The sequence below is a fragment of the Anabrus simplex genome, chromosome 2 (assembly GCF_040414725.1).
Source record: "Anabrus simplex isolate iqAnaSimp1 chromosome 2, ASM4041472v1, whole genome shotgun sequence".
Classification (NCBI taxonomy): Eukaryota; Metazoa; Arthropoda; class Insecta; order Orthoptera; family Tettigoniidae; genus Anabrus; species Anabrus simplex.
The window spans coordinates 790,848,421-790,862,900 of NC_090266.1; the positions used below are offsets into that span (position 1 = coordinate 790,848,421).

The 14,480-nt window shown below is 38.9% G+C and overlaps 1 protein-coding gene across 1 annotated transcript in view; it reads right to left on the bottom strand.

Annotated features, from left to right (window-relative positions):
* The window catches only part of mtt (mangetout), a 1,300,850-nt gene that overhangs the window by 556,140 nt on the left and 730,230 nt on the right, over nucleotides 1–14,480 (bottom strand). The window contains exon 4 of the mRNA XM_067140048.2: nucleotides 11,134–11,278. Coding sequence (XP_066996149.2) covers nucleotides 11,134–11,278 — 145 coding nt within the window. The remainder of the gene's footprint in view (nucleotides 1–11,133; nucleotides 11,279–14,480) is intronic.

The window sequence follows — 14,480 nt, forward strand, 5'->3', positions numbered from 1 at the left end:
GCTGGGTGTGGGAGAGGGGAGAAAAATCAGCACACACTTGCGGCGCCTTCGTGAGTTTCTGTAAACAAATATCCCGATAGAGACGTAATAGTGCGTTCTTACGATGACTTTCGTAAGTTACTGTCAACAAACGTCTATCAGATTCCGCTAGAGACATATCATTGTGCTCTCACGGCTACTTCTTGAGTTACTGTAATCAAAAGGCAATCAGATTCCGCTAGAGGCATAACAGTGCACTCTCGCTGCGACTTCGTGGGTTACTGTAAATGACTATTAGATCGAGCTAGACACATAACAGGGGAAATAGCTAGTGCGCATGTACACATGTTCATCAGGTTGAGGCGCACTCTGACCGCGAGTTTGCAAGTTACTGTAAACCGGATTACTCACGCACTCTCTTGGCCGTGGGAGAAAGTGGGATTGTGGGGGCGCTATCTATCTAAAGAAATGACAAGCAGTTCTCCATCCTTCTGATAAGTGTCTCATGCAGACATGCATAACAGATGACGTAGGCGCTAATTTTACATTTTTGTATGTATGTGTTTAGAAGCAAGGGGATACTGTGCGGTCGACATCGAAAAGGACAAGAGATGACTAAGGGAGGTTGAATAGGAGCGTGGTAAGGGACTAACAACTGTTGTGATAAAATGAGAACTGGGAGCTCTTAAGCGTACATTTTCATAAAAATAAAATGGCGACGATTAGGAAAATATTTGACAGGTGCGAGGAGGCAAATAGAATGCAATAAGTAGAACATTTCAAATTTAATGAAAGGTTTTCTTGTGTTATTATTTACAAAAGTAAGCAAACTACTAACCGTTATATTACAGTCTTTGTTATGCGCCGTCAACGTTGCTGTACTCCTTATCATCCTACTGTGAAGAGGTAGCATGCTTTCAAAATTATAATGCCCCTGCAATACTCAAATTAAATTATGTTTGTTTATGGAATTAAGTTTTCAAAATATATTACAGTATGCATGTTATGCTTCGCAAAGAAGCTGATGCAATTCTTATCTTGATATCATCCACGTGTTTAGTTCCTTTCGATTCATTATCAGGTACTGTAAAGAAGGGAAAACGTTGATGCATACACTTTCTATAGTTTACATTCTTTAGATTAGGTCCATCCCAATCGATGCGATTTTCAACTTGATGCTTGTAATGACGTCGACAGCGTCTGCATGAAGCTATATCGATAGACATCTTACTGTGGAGAGGTAGGATGCCCCAAAAAGCATCTACAAAAGGAGCAGCGTACGTAGATAAAAACTCCTTATGGTAAGCACTGAATCAGATATTTTAGCATCTGTTATAAGTTTCTTTGTTTACAGAACATCTTAATAGCCTCACTTACTTGAGTGAAGTAAATAAGATGTAGCGTATTAACTTCGCTGGTAGGTTCGAGCCCCACTGTCGGCAGCCCTGAAGATGGTTTTCCGTGGTTTCCCATTTTCACACCAGAAAAATGCCGGGGCTGTACCTTAATTAAGGCCACGGCCGCTTCTACTTCCTAGGCCTTTCCTATCCCATCGTCGCCGTAAGACCTATCTGTGTTGGTGCGACGTAAAGCAAATAGCAAAGAAATACTTCGCTGGTAGGCAAACAGGATGCACATTCACAGTTTTGTTTGTTATCAGACGAATGTCTGTAACCGTGTAGCCTTTTTCATCTTCCCGTTCATAGTGTACGGTGTAGAAGCACACACTAATGATCATAATGAAGGGTTATCCTTATTCATAGTCTTGTAAAAATATTCGTTAGTGAATTGTAAGTAACATCACTCATATGAATAACAAGACAATAGACAGTTGTGTTCTGAGGAATATTTTCAGATGTTTTAAATTCTAAACGAATATTGACAGGAGACATTTTTTATAGATTCTTCATGATGAGAGCAGTTTATAACTACAACGATCGGTGCTAAATTTTAAATTCTTCAGGCGAAAATAGGGGACGATGTTCTTTCTGACAATACGGTGATTTTAAGTTACAAAACATGTCATAGAGCAACCAAAATTTATTTTTTCTGAAAATTACTGTCCATGTTTTCGCAGGGATGCGTAATTCCGTTGAGATATAGTACAAGATTTCTTAATTTACAGTGATCAGTCTGTGAGCTACTTCTTTCATGTTTGAATTTACGATGGGTTTGAAGTCCACAAATAATATACAAAGGATTTTCAGTAAAACGTGACGGTTTAATAGCCCAAATATGCTTATTTGTAGGTGGTAACACAGGAAGCTCTCGCAGCTCCCAACTTCGAAAACGTATAGGTAATGGTGTATCATCTTGTACAATCTTGAGCAATCAAAGTTTTCCTCGAACAGATAATGTTACAAGTGGAATCCTCCAGAATATACGCTGAAGAGTAATTCTCGAGTCTGCTGGTAATTGTGCTGCTTTAAGAGAATTTAAATCACTTCGATCACGGATCTGGACTTTCTATTGCTTTGCATTCATTCTTTTATATTCAATTAATATTCAATGTGATTTATAGGTATTTTTCATACTGGTTTAAGATGAAGTTTATACTGTAAGCTACGCACGTGTGTCGATCTATATTAATGAGCTGATTATATATATTTATACGTCTAAAATCACCAGTAAAGCCGAGAATATGTTTTAATGATAACATACCAGAAAACGTACCGTGCTGATTAATCATCCAGTTGTTATTAGCTTTCGGACACAATCCCGCCATCCGTAAAATATTACTTTCTTCATCACTATATGAAGGGTAGAGTTTTATTGCACAAGTAATATCAGTATTCTTCGATCTAACTATTTCCACTTTATTTATTTCATAACGCGCTTCAGAAAAAGGAAAAGCTAGACCGTGGTCGCTTAGTTGAGATGTGCTTGGTCCACTTCCATCTGTCTTATCTTTTTTTGCTATTTGTTTAACGTTGCACCGACACAGATAGGTCTTATGGCGACGACGGTATAGGAAAGGACCAGGAATGGGAAGGGAGCAGACATGGCCTTAATTGATGTACAGATGTATTGATTTGCCTGGTGTGGAAACTGGAAACCATAGTAAACCATCTTCAGGGCTGCCGACAGTGCGGTTCGAACCCACTATCTCCCGGATGCACGCTCACAGCTGTGCGCCCCTAAACGCACGGCCACCTCGCCCAGTCTCTCTGCCTTATCCAGACGTCCTTCAATATAGAGGTAGCTTTCGTGTGGTACGGTGTATACATCTTGCTGATTAATGATTAAGCGAATTTCATCATTGTTATTGAGTCCAAACGTAGAAGGTTGATAAGAATGAAGCTCACTTCGTACTACACCTTCATGAGTTTCTATTGTGTTCATAACGTCTAGCATTTCTTCCATTTTAATGTGGTAGCGTATAACTTAAATCTAGGAGAATCTGCTTATGATCATCTGTTAACTCGTTGAGTCTTCGCAAACACGTAGCATGTCTCCTGAATATTCAATGTGATTTATAGGTATTTTTCATACTGGTTTAAGATGAAATTTATAAGCTACGCACGTGTGTCGATCTATTTTAATGAGCTGATTATATTTATTCACAAGCTTAAGTGTGATATTACTAATTAGTCTTACAGACACAGGATGATAAAGAACTATTGTCGGCTTCTCACGAATAGTATAACCCTTTTCTCTAATAATAAAGTCGTGCAGGTCGTGTGAAGTTTGTTGATTATTATACAAGCCTGTAACAATATTACAAGTGATATTTACATGATGATCATCGGAGTGTGTTATAGGTTGATCAGACTCGTAACGTACGTTCGGTATGAGCTCTCTTGGTGAAAATCCAATTAATGGCCCAATCGAATCAGGTTGTGATTTGAATTCAATCTTGAATGAAGACTCAATAACACATTTATATGTGATGTTGCTCACATTAATTGAGAACTAGTAATTATTACTATTAAAACTCACAACACTAAACTGTTCAATTAACGTACTTTCAATGCAGTCATGAATATCGTCTACTGAATAACTGCCTGACGGTAGCGTTAGCACATACTCATCGTAATAGAACTTGTTTACGACATCACGCACATTATAGATTTTATTGTAACTTTCAAACGACACAACTCCAAGGCTATGTGGCTGATGACAGAGTTCGATCGGTGGATTAAAGTAGACAGTTGTTTCAGGTCCTCCCCCGCGTACAGTGAACGTTCTTACAACGTAAGTAAACACATGCACACTGATGCTATTTGTCTACTGGCCTTGATATAAAAACAAAAGGCATACTGTAAACGCCCGCACATGTGTGTATTGAAATTTCGCACACTATTTTTACTGTAAACAATGTCTGCATTGCTTCCAAAATAACGTATAAGCTCAAATGTAGGAGGCAATTCTGCATAGCTATCGAAATACCATACTTTAGATTTACGTTTTACGTAGGTAACGTAATGAGTTCCAGGTCCGCGACTGTTGTCTAAGTTAATTTCAGCACTCTCACGTTCACGTGGGCATGCTGCTAGTAGATCGCGGATATACACACAGCGAAAATAATGAATTCCTAGTTGTTTAGCAAATGTAAAATTTTCTTTGTGGGTTAGATCTGGATGTGGCAGTGCATTCAGTAGACATTCTTTGGTGATATATAAAAGCCATTCCATTTTTTCTATGGAGCTAGCTTCATGTGTACGCCTTTGCCTCGTATTGCAATTGCCTCCATTGTCTTGTTATGTCATTTACCCTCTTTCAACTGTTGCTTCGCTCCTCCTACAGCCTTAACAGTTCTTCCTACACCACTAGCACCACGCAGCAAAGATCCTCAAGCTGCTAGCACAGTATGCAGCGCAAGAAGAAATCCTCCTCGTTTTTGTACAGTTATCTAATTCGTGCACGTTTACAAAACATTGCTCAACCCTTTGGAGAAATTCTCGCTCTTGCTGCGCGTAGTGCCATACTAATGGCTACTTACGGATTGTATTCCCCCTTGAGTAGCTTTTCGTGCAGCCTTTACAACTTCTTTCCAACTTCTTTCCAGCCAACAGTTTTAGTTTCCTTTTTCATAATGTTTGGATATCGTTGATTCACCATTCTGTACACGATTTCACTCGCCAAGCGCGATTTATGAACCGAAAATTACTTGTTGTTCCACTTGATATATATACTACTATGGCCTATTTTATTATTCAGTTACCATGAAGATTATAAAATAGCAAGACACACTACGTGTTAGTGACATACTGCCACATCTCTTACCCAGTTCTGGTACAACTACAAATGTACGTCATGGAACATTGTTTCCTTTTACTATTCGATGTATTATAACTGGCCCATCGGGATTCGGGAAGACATATATTTTACTCAAATTCATTACCTCTTTAAATGCCGTACGCTTTGAGAATATTTACGTTTTCGCAAAGTCACTCTATCAGCCACTATATAATATACTAAAAAATTGTAATGCACGATCTCGTTAAAGCTGGTTTGACGTATTTTCAATTTAACGCACACGAGCAAGTACCATCACCGGATGATATGCTTTCCATTTCTCTTATGATCTTTGACGATGTCGATACAGAACACCAAAACGCTATTCGCGAATGCTTATAATGGGACGACATAAATATATAGATTGCTTGTATTTATGTCAAACCTGATCTCATGTGTCTAAGCAGTTGATACGTGAAAACGCAAATATTATTGTGCTTTTTCGGCAAGATGAGCGCAACATGCGACGTGTGTGTAATGATCATGTTAACACGGATATGACATTCATTGACTTTAAACGTATGTGTGCTACATGCTGGTCATCACATTGTTACGGCTTTTTAGTTATTGATAAAGAAAGTGATGTTCATTATGGATGATATCGCATGGGTTTTGATCATTATATACCGAGCTCGATGGCTGCAGTGGGTTCGAACCGCACTGCCGACAGCCCTGAAGATTGTTTTCCGTCGTTTTCCATTTTCACACCAGGAAAATGCTGGGGCTGTAGCTTAATTAATGCTACGGCTGCTTCCTTCCCACTTCTGGCATATTCCTGTCCAATCGTCGCCATAAAACCTATCTGAGCCGGTGCGACGTAAAGAAACTTGTAAAAAAGATTGATAATTTTTTACGCAGACTCCACTTGATCAAAAACCGACATCATGACATCCAGCAAAGAGATTACACAACATGTAATCCGTGCTCGAAACAATAATTCATCGAAAATGTAAAGAGCTTTAACGTATTCAAGCAGACACATTTATTTTTAAAAATGCGACAAGGTACACCACTGAAAGACATTTTAAATTCTACTTCATTGCCCAAGTCTACTTTAATTTCTGTTCCTATGCAAACGTCTCATGATAAAGAGAAACAAGAACAAGAAAAGTCTAAATAAGAAGAAGAAGAGAAGCAGAATTGGGGTGAGAAAGAGGATGAGGAAGAAGAACTTAAACAAAAATTCACAATCTAAGCGTGTTAAGTTTGTAACTGCAGATTTTATTGTTGAAACACTTGCGACATCAATACAAGATCTACCTTCTTTGTCTGAGGTTATTATCACAGCAGAGTATCGCAATTAGTTTAAGACTTTTATTCGAAATGCCTATGGATCACTCTTTGCTCCTTATATAGAAAAACTCTTTACAGGACAAACTGGCACAAGCTACGATATTCGCTGTCAAGACGACTGTTTCTGGATAGGTAATGGAAATATTAAAATTAATGGCAACCCTCTCATCGTAAAATCTCTTACTTATAAACCTACTAAAGGTCTCTTGGAACCTCTTTTCTCACGTATACCTGACAAGAACATCTTTTCACAAGATGAACTTATAAAGTATAAAGCAATACATTTGCTATTAACGCAACACAACCTAATTACAAGAGGACAAAAGCTGTAAATGCAAATAAGAGTCGCAAGTATTGGGAGCTTATTTGTAAGCTGTTTCCTTCACATCTATTGACTGCACATGATCTTAATGGTATCTACACGCCTTTGTTACCGTATGTAGACGTAAGATACTGGAATGACCCTAACTTACTCGTAGAACGATTCAACTTCTAAGAACTTCGCAAGATGCTGGTCACACAGGTCATGAATCAGAAATTCTTGAAATAGAGCAATAAATGCGTTGTGCGGGTATTATTCAGTAATGGCTCGTCAAGATACCTCAAGTTACTTGGCATTCATCACTACTCTACAAGCAGCGATCTTAAGGCAAGTGTTGTAGAACGCTTTAATCGTACACTGAAAACAGTGATGTGGAGAGAATTTATAGCCAAAGGTTCTTATCGTTGGATTGAAGTGCTATCTGGACTCGTGTCTACCTACAATGATACACCTCATCGCACTATCTGCACAAATACACCACTTGTTACTAAAATACATTATGATTAGATGCTATTCATCTCGTAATCAAAACGGCTGATCCTTTACGCCATCGCGTTAAAGCAGGTGATTTCGTTCGCATCAGCAAACACAAGTCTATCTTTGCAAAAGCATACACGCCGAACTGGAGAGCAGGAATTTTTCAAATCTGGCGCGTTAAGCTTACTAATCCAGTTACGTAAATACTTCGCGATCTTTCAGGACAGCCTTTTGAAGAAGCAATTTACATCGAAGTGCTGTAGAACACAAAACATCCTGATCACTATTTAATCGAACCTGTTATTCGCCGTTGTAGCAATAAACTATGGCAACGGCTTGGTTTTAATAACAACTTCACTTCGTGGATTATTAAAGAGGATGTACTTTAAAACGTGAATGTTTTAATTGTAACCTCTACCTCTCTTATTTTCTACTGCATAAGACAAGTTTAAGCTTGCAAGTCAACATTATTACTACTAGTTAATTTAGGACATGGTCTAGGGTAGGATTAACATCAAACAATCAAAAAACACATGCATTATGTTTCAAAAATCGTATTTATTTTACTATATATACATTTTCTTTCTTCAAGTAAATCTGTTCTGTACTTTATTTCATAGATTATTTCTGCTGTCTTCGCTGTTTAATGCCACCAATCAGTAACAGTTTTCCTTTCATTGCGCCGGTAACGACAAAAGCTGCTATCTTCTCAGAAACTGTAGCATTATGTGGCGTCACACGCTGCATAGCTTGAAGCAGATTTTCATCAAGTGTACGTCTTAGGTCAGGTTTGTTTTGACGATAAGCAATTTCATGCCCTTTGCAGTCAGCATCTAACATATTAATACCAGGATCACCGCGTTCCAAGCGGACGTCAAGTCGAGTTTCAGGTCCACAGTATCGGTAACTAGGAAGATGAAGATCGAATGGAAGAAGATCAATCACCTTATTGATGAGTCTATGACCAGCATGCTTCATCATCTTTCTTCCAGCACGTTTCTTCACCTTTTTCTCCGACAGGTTGTTTATCCTTTTCACAGCCATGATAAGTGTTTATAAGCGAAGTAAACTCGTTAGATTTAGATCCATGGTACGGTTTAATGAGTTGTCATGTACGGCACTGTCTCACTGTAGGTCTCTTAGCTGAATTCACTTGTTCACGATGTTCTTATCGTTGGACTGAGCTGCTACCTGGACTCGTGTCTACCTACAACGATACACCTCATCACACTATCTGCACAAAGCCACCATTTGTTACTAAAATTCACCATGCTTAGATGCTATTCATCATCAAAACGGCTCTGACAAAACAGGATGTTGGGTCCATTCACGAGGCACCCTATCTCAGATCTTCTTTACAGCATTCGCTGCTACATTGACCAAAAATGCCTTAGGTAATGAATTCAACTCTTCTTCAGTAATAGTGTTTTGATTCCGTTTTGCAAGCATAAAACTTTACGATAGCATTTTCAACTGCGTTACACTTAGTATCAGATAGAAATGACATGATGTCTTTACTGAACAATTGTTTCTTTGACACTGTCGTAATTTCTACTCTGCAATGTACATATGTTGTTCACCTCCCGGAATGTATTGTGACACAACCTATCAAAGAGCATGTGCACTTGACGTGAAGACTGCTTAATTGTATCTCCACTATGCTCCTTGAGAAGAGTTTCAAATTATGAACATCCTAATTCATGCATGTCGATGACTTCACATGTTGATGGTGGATACTAACGCAACCAATCCTTCTTTTCGCAACCCTTTAAAAACAAAATGTGCTCTTGACAAATGAGCGTTTATGATCATAGCTAGAAAGCGATAAGGTATTTCTCTTTCTTCTCACTGCAGACTTAATTATTTTCTAACCATTGTGTCTGCTTTTTGTCTTCATCTGTTTGCAAAGAGTAAGGGAAAGTTTATCTAAATACTAAACTGACGAATTTTGGCACCCACAACACAGAGTAATTCAACACAGCCACCTCTATGAACACAAATTTTTCGCGTTCACTTTAAAGCCTTGTACATCAGATATTAATGTTCTTGTCATGATCGAATAAAGCGCTCTACTCTGTATCACATATGTTATAGACTAAATTCTCACTTATAGCATACGTAATGGCCTGAGATTAATAGAGAGTGGCCTTTGATAACGAACAAATCCAGACGTGCATAACTATGTCGACGTGATCGCTGCATGTTAAAATAGCGTGACCTTAGTATGTCACATGCTTAGTCCCGCTATTATTATTATAGAACTATACATAAAGTATGTACATTATGTTTGATTCGCAGCTCTATTACGAAATTTGAAAACTGCAACAATGCCTGAAACGGAGTGAAGTCTGACACAGATGCTTAAGTAGAGATGCGTTTAGGAGGAGGAGGAGGAGGAGGAGGAGAGTAGACCCTCGTTTCCCTTATATTTTGTGTTATTGGGATTAAGATTTTTCCAAACGTAATTACCTTCTGCTTGATTCCTATCATTAATGTTCCCTCTCCTTAAACGCAATGTAGTATGGCTTATCCTCTGTGTAAAAGGGCCTTCTGCCCTATCACGTTTTATTACAAGTCATGGCACGGAATTGCCTGAGAGGGTTCAGCCTCCCAGTCTACATTTGTTTCCGGCCTTTGCTATTAACATTTAATTTAAGTCATTCTTGGCAGTGTAGTACGAGCTTCTGCTCCCGTTTCTTCTGAATCATTCTGATCAAAATGTTGTGTTATTGCTTGCCTCTGAAATAAGGGCACCGAGTGTCTAATGGTGTAAAAGCTGGTAAGTTTTTAAGATTAATCACTTTCCTTTTTGGAATGTTCTGAAAGTACCTGAATGTGGATACTAAGGACATTTCGTTCTTTGGAGTGTAAAACTCGAATATTTACTTCATTAATAATTGTCGTTGTTATCGTAGTTGTGTTTTTGAGAAAAGAAATGAAAAGAAAGAACAATAATTTTATTTAGGAAATACATTCAAAATTTAGCTTTGTGAGTTCTTTTGTCCAGTATGATAGACTCAGCAACTTCTTCACGTGTACTGCCCTTATGCTTGTGCCCTTAATAATAATAATAATAATAATAATAATAATAATAATAATAATAATAATAATGATCATAATAATGATACCGGGCGAGTTGGCCGTGTGGTTTGGGGCGCACAGCTGTGAGTTTGCATTCAGGAGATAGTGGGTTCGAACCCCACTGTCGGCAGCTCTGGAGATGGTTTTTCGTGGTTTCCCATTTTCACACCTTAATTATGGCCACGGTCGCTTCCTTCCAATTTCTAAGCCTTTCTTGTCCCATAGTCGCCATAAGACCTATGTGTGTCGGTCTGATGTTAAACAAATAGCATAATAATAATAAAAATAAATTTCGTGTGGCTATTTCTAGCCGAGTGCAGCCCTTGTAAGGCAGACCCTCCGATGAGGGTGGGCGGCATCTGCCATATCTAAGTAACTGCGTGTTCTTGTGGTGGACGATAGTGTTATGTGTGGTGTGTGAGTTGCAGGGATGTTGGGGACGGCACAAACACCCAGCCCCCGGGCCATTGGAATTAACCAATTAAGGTTAAAATCCTCGACCCGGCCGGGAATCGAACCCAGGACCCTTGAACCGAAGGCCAGTACGCTGACCATTGAGCTAACGAGTCGGACATAATAATAATAATAATAATAATAATAATAATAATAACGACATTGACGTGAATCTCAATTTACCTCTACACGAATGGACAATAATATATCAGTAGCATACAAAGGAAGTTTTAATGCACTACGTAAGGCATGGCTTCTACAATTATAATGTTACGTTACGATCCACTTACCCCTGGCTCTTGGTTTGGTGAGGAGTTTCTGGACTATAGTGTCGTAGGAATTCTCTTCAGCGACGCCCGAATCCTTCACTAACTTCTCCTTCACAGCAATGCATATGTTGTTACGCGCCAGCAAGGTCTCGAGCTCCTCGAACGCCTGGAACAAATTGAATTTGCAAATGATAACAAAGTTGTTTGCTGTAGGAAAGTGGATTTGTCTGCGATTTATTGTACGAAGGCAAATGTTATCAATTCCACCAAAATATACGTACATTGGACTTTCAGAAGGTCCCATGATGTGAAAAACAAGTACCGTATATATAACAGTTACAGTACGTGGGGAGATCAGAAGATAAGTCACCCTGCTCAGCTGGATCAGTAGTGCAGTGTCGGCCTACTGATCCCAACATAGCGCGTTCAACCTGGCAGAGGTTGTCGGATTTTCGAAGGGTGAAAGAAAATCTATTCCGAACTCTATGCCGTACGATGTCGGTATGTAAAATACCTGGAGATTACCCTACAAAATTAACTGTGTCGTAGATCACCGAACCGAGGTTCGTATCCCTACCATGTCGTAAAATAGAATGGAAGTAGAAGTTGTCCTCAGACAACTTTAAAGGCATCAAATCAAAATGTCCGTTCATGGTACATTATTATTAATAATAATGCAAGAATAGCATCACTCTGAAGTTGTTTACCTGCTCGTATGTAGTTCTGATATCAAGCAGCGTACACTTACACTGCCCACTGAAATAGAAGCTATTCACAATGACACTTTGTATGTGGGGTAAAAATGGAATAATTAGTCAAAAGGGATGGTGCATGCAGCCATTCGTGTCCTGTCGCAAAGGCTAGGTAACTACAGTATATACATTGTACGGATTTTTCTTATACAGTATATGAAGGAAATGTAATGTACAGTACGTCCAATAACAGTGGAAGATATGTCACGAAGTAGCTGATGACTGATCGACTCTAAAAGACCATCCGTGGAGCAGCGATCAAATGACGAAAGACGGATGCATCAGTTCTCAATACATTATAGTGAAAAGTGGCCATCAATCCTATATATCAAATAAGGAAGATTAAACAGAAGGTATGTTTTCTAGTAGTAATATGGCCTCAGTTAGAGTACAGACATTCTGAAGCGATGCCACTAAGGCGGCCGCTTTACCAGTTTCGACGTTCCGATTGTGCTGCAGTCCACTAAAAGAAGTGGATTTCGGCCGGATAGTTCCAATGAATGAGCTATTGAATGGCATTGAGTGAACCATCATAGATCTTTAAGAAGCCAACAACTACCATGGAACGGAGTGCTAAATTTTGTAATCATTCTCTAAAATTGACTACTTCGAACCCACGAACTTCAGATAACTCGAGGCAGCTAGTAAATATGAACTATATAATAAGGTTGGACACTAGCTATTTATTTTTCAAATATCATCCTGATGTTCACCGTACTTAAATTTACATTGAGCCGGCGTTTCCAGTTACGGAATGGTTAATCCCACTACGCTTAAAGCACATTCGTACAACATAGATATCTACAGCGTGTGTAGCTGACAGCCGGTAGTGAAGCGAGTTAGCCTTGAGGCAGCGTTGCATTAGGCTTAACAGGAGCCTACAACACTGAGGATACTCCAGTAGCACAACAACGTACGGATATATTTTTAATTAGATAAAGTGTTTCACACAATAGTGACTGTCGTCTATTTTCTGCAGTTGGGTTTTAGCATTACCACACTGACAAATTATTACCAATGGCTCACGAAAGGATACAATAAGTGCAGTAAATAAAATGAAATGCCGTATGGCTTTTAGTGCCGGGTTATCCCAGGACGGGTTCGGCTCGCCAGATGCAGGTCTTTGTATTTGACCCCCGTAGGCGACCTGCGCGTCGTGATTAGGATGAAATGATGATGAATACAACACATACACCCAGCCCCCGTGCCATTGGAGTTAACCAATTAAGGTTAAAATCCCCGACCCAGCCGGGAATCGAACCCGGAACCCTCTGAACCGAAGGCCAGTACGCTGACCGTTCAGCCAACGATTCGGACAATAAGTGCAGTGGCAACGTTAGACTGATGCAGTGCAAGTATTCCAGCTTTGAGCTCTAAATGTGGAAGCTCAACATATTCGATTGTCTCTCTACCTGATAAGAATAGGCCGGGAACAGACCGACATCTATTACAATGAAAATTTCCCAATTTGTTTTGTATTAAATGAATTTCTCCCCACGTTCTTCAACTTGTGATAGTTTCAGTGTGAAACCCATGGACAAGTTAGAGGCGCTGAGTTTGTTATTTGTTGAGATGTTCAACCAGGGAACAATCTAACCGTAACAAGAAGTTCTACGTTTTCAGACCCTAGATTAATTTACATAAAACTATTGGTTTCTCACAGGCTAATTTACAGGGCTTTATTCCTTTGGAAAATTCTGTTTGACAGGAGATGTTTAACTAACTGCCTTTGTTATCCAGGTTATAACATACTAACATCCTAAAGAATATAAGGCTGTGTCGGTGCGACGTAAAGCCCATAGCAAAAAAAAGCAAAGAATATAAGGATGTTGTAAGATGTAAGTATATAATAAAGATTACTTTCTCATTAATTTATATCTCTACTGACTGTGTTGAAAATAAGAATATTGAACTTCATAGTCGTTACTAGAAGAACATTGTAGCGAAATTTCAATATAAATGTTATTACACTATTTAATTATATCACGAGGCCATCGTCTGTAATTCTAAACATCCTAGCTTTTCGTAGGGAAATGGTATCCTCAGGAAATATTTACTTATGAAAGATATTTTAATGATGCTTTTTGAACATTTAGTAATAAATATTCATACATTGAAAATGTATACAGTACATAAAATATAGAAGTGGTTTCAAAGAATGAGGTAGAAAATTGTCGCCTTCTAAGGATGAGTATAACTTGAGAGGTAAACTAGAAGAAGTCATAAAGTTCTCAGTGAATTTATAGGGATGGATCGATAGTGGAAGTCAGTGAAGTTGTTGGCACTACTTGTAGCTGCTTGTACAGCAATTCAAACTGACAGCATTGTACATTCAGGAAAGATGGAAGGAATTAAAATATCGTCAGCTGTGGAAAGAAAGACTCCCATTGAATAGTTGTAAGGAAAGGACGACAATGGTAGCGTGGATGTCTCCATACTTGTTTAAGTTTGAAATGCATATAGGAGGAGATGTATTTACATCTTGAAGTTTTTTTTTTGCTAGGGGCTTTACGTCACACCGACACAGATAGGTCTTATGGCGACGATGGGATAGGAAAGGCTTAGGAGTTGGAAGGAAGCGGCCGTGGCCTTAATTAAGGTACAGCCCCAGCATTT